General features: G+C 35.4%; 1 protein-coding gene across 1 annotated transcript; it reads left to right on the top strand.

Annotated features, from left to right (window-relative positions):
- Window positions 1-3,328: 3,328 nt before the first annotated feature.
- LOC131983423 (nuclear GTPase SLIP-GC-like) lies at window positions 3,329-11,860 on the top strand. The gene is made up of 20 exons (XM_059348133.1): window positions 3,329-3,560; window positions 3,889-3,970; window positions 4,295-4,407; window positions 4,524-4,568; window positions 5,565-5,622; window positions 6,242-6,332; window positions 6,477-6,693; window positions 6,826-7,041; window positions 7,565-7,771; window positions 7,893-8,047; window positions 8,596-8,632; window positions 8,746-8,839; window positions 9,016-9,137; window positions 9,426-9,596; window positions 9,696-9,853; window positions 10,014-10,143; window positions 10,938-11,046; window positions 11,170-11,303; window positions 11,614-11,695; window positions 11,805-11,860. Exons 2-20 carry the CDS (start codon window positions 3,904-3,906, stop codon window positions 11,858-11,860), a joined length of 2,262 nt encoding a protein of 753 aa, XP_059204116.1. The 5' UTR covers window positions 3,329-3,560; window positions 3,889-3,903.
- Window positions 11,861-13,308: the final 1,448 nt, after the last annotated feature.

Below are 13,308 nucleotides of genomic sequence, written 5' to 3'. Positions count from 1 at the left end.
CTTTATATTCAACAGTAATATTTAGAGTAAACACAATATTTCATAATTTTCCTCTTTATTTTGGACTATTTATTCATTACATTCAGTGTCTTCTGTTATAAAAGACATATTAAGTACCCCACTCTGAAGAACGATGCTCTAAACAACCAGTAGGAGACACCAGTGCACCAACAATGGCAGAAACAGATTCCTGTCTTCCTTTCCTTTTAATGCTGGTGGAAAGTAATTTACACAAGTAGAGTACTTAAATGTAATTGTATGTTGTATGTTAATTTATACTTTAACTCCAGTAGATTGCTGACTGCTGCAGGTACTAGTTACTTTTCAGAGATGAACATATTAAATGTTTAGATCACATGTCAACCTGTGGTTCACTGCTTTGTTGGCTTTCCATTTGCACTATAGGATGAACAATTTTACATTTGAATACATTTTTGTACATTTACTGTCAGGCAGATGAGTTATGGGACACAGTTGCAGACTTGGGGTATCTTGAAGTTATTCCAGAGAGATAAACACAAAAATTGCACGCTGTTGGATGGAAAAGAGGGAAATATCTAAATGAGACAAAATTAAAATGAATAAGAAGCTCCTATGAATAAAAAGGTTTGTGTAAGGAGAAACAAAAGCAACACTGCCGAGAAGCTGACTTAAGAAACAAATTCAAGAGGCATAAAATAGCTTTTATAAACAAAAACACAAAAATGGTGTCAAGGAAGCCTTTAAATAACACAAAGAGCTGGGTTTGATAACTACCCAGGGAAGAGAACCAGCACACTAGAAGACACGAGTAATGCTGGGCTTACACCAAACGATTTTACCAGGCCCAGACTAAAAACTGAAAGTCTTTAGTAAATCTAGGAGTCACAGCGAGCTCCCGTCATCTCCATCATTAAGTTTAAAGTAGTAATCTGCTCTGTTCCATATCAGTCTTTTCCTAGTCTTGGGTTTGGATCATATCAAACGTGTTTGATATGATCGCAAGTCGCAGTGACGTAACCCAATCAACAACCAATATATGAGCGGTTCCAGACCGGCAGTAAAACCACTTCGACAGGAAAAAGGAACATCACAATAATGCTAGTAAGCTCAGTCCTAAATACAAATATAGTGATGTCATATATTTACGGCCACAAGCGGGATTTTGGGGGCGCTGTTTCTTACTAAAGAGAAAAGTAAGGAGACACAGTTAAAATGTAGAAATAAATGTAGGCCTATACATAAATAAGTAATAAATAATCAATATTTAATGTATGATTAACTAAATGAGAGTTGAAAGAGATGATAAATATAACTATTCAATTAAACACATAATAGGGCATAAATGTATATCATGAATTCATTTATAAATGTTCCTTTCCTTTATTCTTCCTTATATCTATTTTGTTTACTGTAAAATAGTCAACTTTTCATGTCAGAAAAACAGAAACCCTTTTTCAGCTTTGTGAGGGGGCATTTTGTGGCATCTATTATTCTTTTTATTGTTTTTGTTTTTTTCAACACAAACCACTGACTAAACACTAGAGCAGCTGTAGCCAAAAGCTGCTTCTCCTCCATTTTGTAAGTTTTTACTTTGAGCATGATGAGGAAAAAAATTGCATGGTAGGTAAAAAATGCTAAAAGAATCTAGTTGTAGTCTTGTAAATAGCGACCCTGAAAGATTCACAGTCTTTGTAGAATCTCAGTCTGAGACTAGGCTGGGACTAAAAACTCGAATCACTTGTCTTTAGATGTGAGCAGGTGTGAGCTGATAGTCTTCCAGGAGTCTTTCCAAACCTTTTCAAAGTCTTCTGGTGAATAGGTAGCATAAACCCAACTACATATATAGGCCTCACACACCTGGTCCAAATCAGGGACAATCAGAGACACACACACAGACACACACCTGACACTGCACTGAGCTGATCACTAATCCACACTTATTGAGTGGCAAAGTGTGAGTCCCCACTAATTTAGAAACATCAGATATTTACAGAAACAAAAAGAGAAATGTGATGAAAGAAGCCCGAGATTGTTGCTCGGTGTTTTAATCAAACATCAGGCCTTTTGCATTGGCGGAAATGAGATAAACTGGTTCATGCAAAGTTTTAACAACATAATCTTGATGAAGCTGCTCTCTAGGCTGAGAGGAGAGCACGCAGGTGAGAGGTGGAGACAACATGAATGAAAGGGCTCCAGTTAGTTCAAGTACCAGAGGGGTCATGTTCATGTAAAGATGAACAGACCAGATGGAAGTACACTAACGTCATTTACAACTGGATATATTAGTGACTTAGAGAGTCAATTTAACAGTAAGACAATAATGTTATTAGGAAACCACAAAAATGAAACACCCAAAACACATGCAAAACACCCTGTGTTCATCAAGTGATCTTGTATGCCCTGACATCAGGATCTGATTTGCATTCTTTTCGCATGACTGTTATGCATTTGGGTGTGTGCATTAGTAATTAAGCAGCTATTTGTACCATGCAGCAGCAGCAAATTGTAAATGACGTCTACACGCCATCAAAACAATTTAAACACACAAACAGCTCTGCTGAATAAAAAACGAAACTAAGAACTTCCTGATTTATTTTCCTGATTTAATTTGCTGTTGCTACATTTACAAGCACCACATGCAACACACACATTTTGTAACAAGCATTGATTTCTACATTAAAACTCAAGTCAGAACCTGCTGTTATGAGCACTGATAAAACAAACGCAGAACTCAACAAGCTTTCTCACAGACAGCCTGATACATAGATGTAGTTTTGTCCCCTGACAGCACCCACAGGATGTGTTTTGGTCTCATCGTGTTCTAAAACCATTTCTAACCTCATATAAACCTCGTCTAACCTGTTTATCCATTCTTTGGTCATATTATTTTTGTCTTTCTGATTCAGCTGCAGTGTTCCTCTGTTAGTACAGTGAGGGGACAGTAATTAAAGATCAAAAGCCATCAGTGTTGAGTTTATAAAGGACTGGCTTTGCACGCATGTTATACAGAGCTGCTCTAAAGGAAGGAGGTGTGAGGAAGACAGAGAGCACAGGGAGTGCAAGTCTACAACATTTCCACCACAAGCTTAAAAGAAGAAAACAAATGTAAATACACCTTTATTAGAAAACACAATTAATACTAGTGCCATTGATTAAATAAATGAAATGAAAAGAGAGAGACAGAGAGAGAGAGAGAGAGAGAGAGAGAGAGAGAGAGAGAGACTTTGTTTAACATTGTGACAAAATAAATTGTGCTGTTCAAATTAAACTAGTGTTTTTCTGGTTTGTTTCAATTTAATTAATGCAAGGCAAGCTTCTCTGTAGCTCATTTCTGAAATAAGAAAATGAGACAATTTAAGGTAATGCGAGCTGTTCAGCAGATTATGGGAGGAGTTACTGTGTGCACACCTTTGGCAGAGTAGTTTAATAACAGTAATTAAGTTTCCATTCCATTCTTTGGGTGGGGTCGAACTGTCGAGAGGGAGACCAGTGACGGACTCCTCTCACTCACTTCACAGCTGGAAGACAAACATTGATCTACATATAAATGTAGATATCTTTATATTTACACTTTACAGGTAAGGTTTCTTTTTTCTTTTTTAGAGATTTAAAATAGTTTTGAAAAAACGATGCCTATAATTTTCTTTTCTCTTAATTTTCTCAACAAAAAATATATCTAAGATGTATCAAAACCATGCATTTAATATTTACAACAAGCTAAATGTCTGTACACGTGCACACTGGTAGGTAGAGGAGAAATAAATCACACACTTGCAACCCCTTTCTCAAATTTCCTTCTTCTTTTTGTTACTTCCATTGTCTGTAATAATTACAGATCAATTATTGATCATAACAGTTTAAATGCCATGTAGTCATTGTTGATTAAAACGTGTGTTTATCTTTCAGTTGCTGTTCTTGATCATGGATGATTTTGTTCGGAACAAATTAACTGAGTGGGGTCTCAGCGAGTTGATAGACAAATTTAAAGGTAAAGTATTACTGTAGCCTACTGCTTTGTTGTTCACCGATATGATATAATGTTTATATAGCAAACCGTTACTGAAACATACACAAACACTCATATATATTCAGGGGACAGGGTTTATGTACAAGGTTTATGTACTGAAACATTGTTCTGCAGTACGATCCTGACAATTCATTTTTAGGAAAAATAGGAGAAATCAGCCTTGACTAATTTTGGCAATTCTTGTTTGTATGTCTCAGAAAAATGCTCACACATTTTTCTTTTACACTGTATATGATGGATTTCTGCAACAATTTGTCTAAGATTCAACTGAATACTTTTTAACAGATGAGGGCATTGACACAGAAAGTTTCCACGAACTCGGTAATCGAGAAATCGCTGTTTTGATCCCAAAAGTGGGACCAAGCACAAAATTCAAAAAGTACCTCCGGTTGTTGAAGGTAAAATTCTGCACTGTGAAGACAATTACAAAACAGAGACAAAATAATGTAATTGACATCAATAGTATTTACTATAATTTTAAAATGGATTTGCAACTATTTCCTTTTGTCACTAGAAACAAAAGACAACAGATCCAGAAACAGTTGACTACTTTGCTCAAGTAAGTTGAATAAAGTTTCAAACAATTCACTGTATTCATTCATACAAGGCACCATCTGTTTTATGTGCAGATGTTGTTATCGCTACATTTAACACTATTATAATTATTGTTGTTTATTATTTATTATTGTAATAGTAGTAGTAATTTATATATCTGAATCATATGCCTGTGTTGGGGTGGACTGTTGAAATAAAGACAAGAGACAGAGACATTTTCACTTTTTAAGTTTGAACCTACCAGGTGATATTAGGTCAAAAATACCAAATAGTATGATATGTGTTTCTTGTGGCAAATGATTTGCTTTTCTTTCTGTTTTAAAGTCTTTTTTAAATTATTTAACTGTTTTATTAAATTCCACATGGTAGTCATGTTCTCAGTTATATTGTGATGAACTATGACTATCTACAGATTTCTGTTTAAACTTATTTAATAAAGTGTGGGGGTAAAAGATGATTAAAGAATAATAATAATAAAAAAAGCCTCTTTATGTACATTTTACTGGTGTAATAAGAATCACGTTGGTGTTTTAGTTGTGGAACAGGTTTGTACAGGCGTGGAGCAGAATTGGATTAAATTGTGGGACATCCACTTAGCTTTAGGTGACAGGCAGCTGAGCTGGTGGGTGGAGCTGTCTAGTCTAGTTATTGCCTAGTTAAGAGAGTATTACTTTTATCTGAAGCGTAAATGGGAACATGAAGTATGATGTTAAGGATTTTGAGGACATTACATTTCACAAGGATGTGATTAATGATCATGCCAATCTTTGACTGAAGAATTGTCTCATTGGATCACAATGTGTTGACTGAGGGGAAAAAGATGCTGAATGTGATTCACCTGTTTATCCTATTTTAGACTCTACCTTCAGGGTTTTCTAAGGCTCATTCCAGGTTGGATGAGAATATAAATGAAGTTGAAGTTAATGAAATTAAGTTGTGGTCAAGCTGGTTGAACCCTGTTAGAGGACAGAGGATGAATTCAATTTCTTTAATTTAAGAGTCAAATATTCCTGTTCATCCACAGGTTTCTGCATCCACCAGTGGCACAAGTGATAAAGGTGAGATATTTAGTATCTGACTGATTACTAATTGATTACATGAAGTGTTCATGTATGTTTTCAAGGCAGTGATATCTTGCTTCATAAAAAAAAAAAAAATCGCATCAGGAAAGAGAAAGTCGGATCTTCAGGACTGGTCCAGTGAATGGCACTCACCAACTAGAAAACCACGACTTGACACAAAACCGGGATCATACTCAGGTATTTATAATACTTTCTAAATAAATACAACTTACTATAATGTTTTAAACATTTTTTTTTTTTTTTTAAATTGTATAGCAAGTATCTGTCTTTATATCTTTGACACAGAAAATTGTTTCTCATTGTCTGTGTTAAAATCTTATCAGGACACCTCAAACATGTTGCGCACACCAGATTTGTGAGGTATCCATAGTAACAAGGGTTCTAAAGATATAACTTAACTATGGCCTTTTTATCCAGTGCAGCAGAGCAGCTTCATCAACCAGTTTAAGTTTCCATAGTATAAGCCTGATGAAACACTCTGAGGCATCCCAAATTAACTTGGTGGAGAAAGAGCCTCTCACATATTCTTCTCTTTTCTTTTTTTTGCATAACAACACGCCTTATTGTATATTACTACTTACTTTTATTTTGACAGAAGGAATCATACTGTCTGATGTGAAAGACATCATGAGATGTGTCCAGAAAAAACTGCCTAACCAAGACAACAAGCTCAACAACTTCCTCAAGTAACTATTGAGATTATTTAATTTACCTTAATTTTATAGCAAATAATTCTTACCAAAGGTACATTATGCCTGACTAGGCTGTTGATAGATGGATGTATTTTCCAAATGAATCATTTAATCCATATTTAACCTCTTATACAACAGGCAAAGCATCCATGATTTGGAGACAGACAAGAGGGAGCTGGTTGGTGTCTTTGGTAAAACCGGGGCTGGGAAGAGCTCTTTGATTAATGCAATCATTGGAGAGAAGAATCTCTTGCCATCTGGAAATATTAGTGCATGTACTACAGTCATGATTAAAGTCGAGGCTAACAGGCAGAACATGAAGTACGAGGGACACATTGAGTTCATCACAAAAGAGGTAAAATGAGCTGAATATGATGGTTTACTTGAGGCTATTTGAAAAGTTATGATATAGCTACAAAAATGCAGCTGTTGATCTCACAATGTATAATTTAATTTACTAAGTTAAATTAATTATTTCATTTTTTAGGAGTGGAAAGATGAGTTGTGGACCTTGTTGAATTTCCTCGAGGACAACGCGGATCAGGAGAATGACGAGGATTATTGTGACACCGTTGAAAAGCTGTCAGCTCTGTATGGAGAGGAATGGAAGAACAAATCTGCTGAAAATCTCATGGAATACAAACATTTCAAAGAAATCCCAGAATTTCTCCATTCCCAGAGGAAGATTTTGACATGTGAATCAGTAAGTAAGAGAAACATCAGATATCGCTTCAGTGAAACATTCTTGTCCTACAGTTAAATGTTTTGAATTCTGGGTTATTGAGGTTTATGTTATTTACATTAGCTTAGCCATGTCAGGTCGGTTTAGTTTTACGTTAGTTAAAAATATCATGTAAAAGTAAAATCAGTATGTAAAGAGTACTTTTAAAAAAAGGTGGCTTGATCTGTCCCCAACTAGAAACCCATGTCAAATTTACCCCTCACAGGAAAATCAAAACAAATAGTGTCTTTATCTTGTTGTTTATATTTACTAGTGCCCGTATGAAGTATATATTCGTACATTACATGCCACACTACTTTTTTAATGAAGTTTTAAAAGTCAAAATGAATAAAACTGCTTCGAAAAAATTCCATTAAAGTGTAACCTGTGGAGTACAAGGATCAGTACTTGGCCCGTGTTTATTTGGTCTTTTCATGTTTTTTTAAATAAATAACATCAAGTTTATAGTTATACCTACTTCATCTGATGTTATTGTTTATTGCAGGCTAAAGAGCTCTCTGCAAAATTGGTCAAATACACAAGAAGTGACTCAAAAGACGGAGAACCTAAAGGAGTTAAGAGGTGGTACTGGCCACTGGTGAAGTGTGTGACTGTGAGGGTGCCAGATAATGATTTTCTCCAGCATGTCACACTTGCGGATCTTCCTGGAAATGGGGACTGTAACAAGAGTAGAGACAAGATGTGGAAAGGGGTAATTTGTTCACATGCAATGCTGTTTACTGTGTGTTGTGTTATCTGGAAACTGTAAAGTCATGTTTTTACAAAGCTGTTGATAGATTTTTCATTACGAACTTGCTATTACGTCCCTTCAGGTTGTTGGAAGTTGCTCTACTGTGTGGGTCGTGGCAGAACTTAATCGAGCAGCAGCAGAGAAAGAATCCTGGGAGATCCTGGAAAGTGCCAGCAGCCTCATGGGAAATGGTGGCGAGTGTCAGCGCATTCACTTTATCTGCACCAAGTCAGAGCAGTATGTACAGTGTGAAAAGTTTTTAAACAATGTATTTTGTCTTATTGTTATTCTTTGTCTTACTTTAGACGACAGGTCTCTAAGACCTTGAAATCTTCCCATAATTGTTAGGGTATATCAATGTATGATGTTGCCATGGATTCAGTGAGTTATTCTGTGGGCTACAACTTCATCTCCATTCTTTAAGCCTGGCAAAATTACAGTCTTATCAAATGAGATATCATATTTATGAATTCCTATCAATAAATTCAATCCCTGGAAACATTGATTATCTTTACATGCACATTAATGGCTTTGATCACATTCAGGAAATAGCATTTACATCAAATGTAAAAAAACTAGGTCATTCATATCCCTTTTAGCACGATCATAACAGTATCAAAGTTTGTAATTGTGAGCATGCAGGTGCGCCAATATTTGTGATTATATTTCTTGTGTAACTGACTAACTGCTGCTTAACTTCATCTGATGGTATCTGAGTCAGATTGCAGGTGTTAACGTTTCAAATACTGTATGAGGTGCCACTTAACACAAACCATTTCTTACAGGTCAGCAGCCGGTGATCGTGAGAAAGCCAAGCAACAAGTGAGAGAAAAATTCAAAAATCTAAAGCAGGTTAAGGTATGTTTATCAACTGACAAAAAATATAACACAATGATGTTCAACACCTGCAATCCTGACTGTTTTTTTTTTTTCAGAAACATTTTAGTGATGAATGTTTCCAAGTGTTCACAGTGAGCGCCAAAAAGTTTCTTGGGAAAAAAAACCCCCATCCAGACGCAGATGACACTGGTAAGTTGAGGTGTCAATGAGCACTTTGTGGATAACAGAACATTAATATTTTAATTTTTTGTTTTACTTTATTTTAAATTCTATAATTTAAAATGAAATGATGAATTTAATTTTTTTTTCTAATATAAGCATGTACGTAGCTTAAATATGTGACATGCAAACTGCATTTTTTACAGAGATACCCAAACTTGTAAAAGTTCTGCAAGATCTCAACGACTGTCACTCAGAGACATTAAACTATGTGTCTGGAGCTCGTGGGATTCTCTCTCTGATTCAAGGGGCCAGCTGTAGACAAGAGGTAAGATCAAGAAATAACACTTCTTTCATTGTCTTTGTTATTAATATTGAGAGAATATAATGATATTCAGAGAAAAATAAGTCAACAGAAATAAACTGTGCTCAAATTCAGTGAAAACATGATAGTCAAAGAGAGACTTTGCACATCTAAGTTACAAGATAGCATAACCATATAATAAATAAAGGTTAAAGATTCTCTAAATTTTAAATTAATTTCACATGTGACTAAATAAAGGGAGCAGTCTAGTTTCATTGCTTTAAATCCTGAATGTGTTGCATTTCATTTCAGGATGACAAGACAGATGTGTGCACAGAACTTGAAGAAAAGATGAAGAATGAACTTTATAATGTCAGAAAATCCATGGAAGAGACTTATCGGTCTTTTGAAAGATGCATCAGTGAGGGTGTCGAAAACTCCAAAAGTTCATGGGAAAGAAACTTAAAGTCGGTCTTACATCCTGTATGTATTATAATTATAATGAAAACAACCGATTTTGCTCTTCATATGAATCTGTTAACTGTATTGTATTACGTCTGTTGTGTTTCTTTCTTGTTTCAGCATAAGGGCAAGGATAAAGGTTTTCACAGGACACTGAAGTCTGTAGTTCATAACGGCGGCATACACAAGCCAAGAGGAAAGAAAGAAATCAACCTGAACATGAAGTTGGCTTCATGTCTGACTGACAGCATTGATGAGGAATTCAAGAAGACCTTCCCGTAAGAAATTTCTTAGTGAAGACAAGAAACCCAGTGTTGGCACATTTTTACTATGGAGAAGTAGTAACAAATGTTATGTTGAAGCCTACAGTTACAGTTGTGTTAAATGATACATACAACTTACATTGAATGGAGGGCATTTTAACTGTTTATGTTTCAGAAATGAAGGAAAAAGTGAACCATTTAATGGGCTCATCAACAAGTTTTCACTTGGCACAAAGAGGATGATAATGCAAAAGGGGCAAAAGTTCCAAGATGTTGAACTGCAACTCACATTTCTGAGCACAGAGGTAAAAGATTAGAATGGTACTATCCTATTCAAAAGTCTATTTTTCAGCTGTTTGTCCAGATCAGGGAGACTGAAGCAGAAGCGTAAGCATCTGTACATCCATTCATTTTTTTTTTCCATTTATCCGGGGCCAGTTTGTGGGGGCAGAAGGATCCCAAGACCTTCTGCTCCCCCTGGCTGCACCTTGACATCCTGTCCATAACACAGCCTAAGCCGAGGTTTGTGCTTTTGCAAAAACAGCCTCCTTTCTGGCCATCTGCTGGTTCAGGAAACTCCTGGTCTTACCAAGCGCATAAGGCTTCCTTCTTAGGCTTGATGGCTTCCTTCACCGCTGGTGAATGGTTCTTAGGTTGCAGATGCAACAGGCACACCAGTCTACCAGTCTACACAGTCAGCGGTGCCCCCCTGATGCCACACAGAGCCTTCAAACGTTAAATTAGACTCACAAATCTGTATTTCGAGTCAATAACTAAAAAGAAATGTGGATATGTGTAGGTAGAAGGTATTGGTTTTGGTGATAGCAAGCTGTGTTTGTTAGCATGCTCAGTGTTGTCTAGTCTGTATGTCCAACCATCTGACTAAAATGTCATGACACAGCAGATTGGGAGAGAAAGCAGCTGTCAGGTACAGACCCAAGATACAGTAAAGTAAATGTTAACAATGCAGATTTTTAAAAGATGTAAACACCACAGGTCCTGCTATGAAAATTAATTTGAATAATTCACAGCAAAAAAAGGAACGTTTTGATTAAATGCTTTAAAATATGTTGATCTTGCTTTAATTTCTCTTTCTAAGGAAGAAATAATTAAGACAAAACTGAACAAACTCATCCGGGAGCGCAAGAAAATAATCTACAGCAGTCTGATGACGACAATCGAGGAAGACATGAAAGAATGCTATCAAAGTAAGAAAATCATGATATAAAATCTGAGCTTTAATACTCATTTACATTTATCACAACTGTGTTAGAAAAGAAAAAGTTAGAAAAGTTAAACAAGAAAAACAACAATTTTCTGTTTTACTGCAGGAGCAGAAGCATTTACAGGAACCGGCTCACTGGACAATATGAGAAGAACTATTAAGGAACATGTACATAATTCAGGAAACATCATGTTTGAGAAGGCGAAAAATGCAATGTTGTTACAGCTGGTCGACCTGATGGTTTGTCACATTTTTTAAAATGTCACACGATAATATAGCAAGAAGGGCTGTGCCGTGCTGTCTGAATTTAAGGGAAATACGCATCGGAAAGCTGCTTTTGCTACCTTAAACACTTCAGGCACTGTAACAAACATTAAACAAACAAATAAACAACTATTGTTTTAAGACAGAAATATACAAAATATTATGTAGCGATTAACATGTAAGCCCAGTCTGACCTCCTCTCTGAACTCACATCGAAACCGTTAATTCATGTAGGATTCAGTTCATCTTGAACACAATATTTGACAATAAGTTGATGCTCATTTAGGTGGTGATCCTGGAGAAACTGAAGAAAACAATGCAGGAAGCAATCGAGCTGTCACTCAAAACAGATGGTGACTCGATCCCAGGTAAAGGAAATCTATCAAATTCAAATGTGATGTAAAAAATACTGTAAATATTAAACTGGCATCACTAAGTCATCAATAGTGTAATTTACAGTGCATTGTCTTTTTTTAGATGTACAAGCGGAGCTTGAGCTGGTGAAGACGTACTACATTAAACTGATTATTTAATCCCAGGTGATGAACCTCTTGTTTGGTAAAACCTTTGTTTAAATGTTCACATAATGTCCTTATTAATTTGTTGTTCTGAATTATGTAAATAATAATATGTTGTTTAATAGATCCTCTGGGCCCAACAGCTGCACTGCATCCATGACATCTGCAAAGGTACGTTTTAGTGACATGAAGCATTCAAAAAGGATAAATGAGATGACAGCTCTGCTGTTTGTTACTAATATTCAGTGTTTGTCTCTCTGGTGGATGTTTCAGGTTTGCTCAGTGGAGAGAAACTGCAGAGGCCTGATCACCCACTGAAGGTTCCTGCAGGCATTAGAGAGGAGAGGCTTCTGGATTTAGTCTCAACCAGTTTTGTCAAGTTATTATCCCTGTTTTTTATATGTACTATTGTTGTTTGGTGGTGGTGAATTACATGTTGCGAGGTTTTAGATTTTGTGGTTTTGGTAGGACATTTTTGCCTTCAATGGCAAGAAATGTGTGGAGAAAGAAATGGGGATGACATGCAGCAATCCCAATCAGATTTAAACATTGTGATTTTAATGTCTTAGCCATTAGGCCTCTAGAGACTCTTTGTTTTTAATGATTTAACATTTAATGTTTTGAAAAATATTCAATATATATCTATATCTTTTTGTAGTTTAGCATGCTGAAATTTCAATGATTTTCTTGTCATCCTAAACCTGGATTACAGTACATATCACAGGTTGGATTGGACAGAGACTTCAGGCTTATTGAAGGAATTATCTTAATAATTTTTCTTTCAGGTTCAATGAAAAAAACTGTTTTGTTTGTTCATCCATATATGAGAAATAAAGACAACTAGAATAAACCTGCTTATCTTTACTGAACCATTGTGTTACTACTAGCTGCGACAGTTATGCTTGTATTATTATTATTATTATTATTATTATTATTATTAGTAGTAGTAGTAGTAGTATGTGTGTGTGTCATTGTGGCAAAATGTGATCCTGGAGACACCTACTGTGTCTTCCAGGCATTTCATTTAAAATGATAAAATCAAATTTTTAATTAGATGAAATAAAAAAATGTAAACAAACAACAAAATTTAAAAATAAAAACACATCTGTAAAAGAGTACTGAGATGTGACAAATATGTCAAAAAATGTCAACAATCAAAACTGATTTACAGATGTCTTTAATTTAATTATCGATATCTTCTTTTACGACTGAGAGAATTGTACATATTTACAATTGAATTCCTGCATGTTGAAAAAGGATTAAGACTAATGATATTATAGCTTCCTGTTTCAGGTATCAACAATTGATAGTAATAATATTAATATTTCAGACATATCTACGACAAAATATCTACAACATTTTGTCAAGGAACTTTTCAGTCCTGAGTTTTATCACTATTCATATATTTTCTGAGGCAGCAAAGTCACTTTATAAACTAACTAATTTACACTGAATGTCTGAAA

The sequence above is a fragment of the Centropristis striata genome, chromosome 13 (assembly GCF_030273125.1).
Source record: "Centropristis striata isolate RG_2023a ecotype Rhode Island chromosome 13, C.striata_1.0, whole genome shotgun sequence".
NCBI lineage: Eukaryota > Metazoa > Chordata > Actinopteri > Perciformes > Serranidae > Centropristis > Centropristis striata.
Note: the sequence above shows the minus strand (reverse complement) of the source record. Positions and strands in the feature narration are given on the sequence as shown.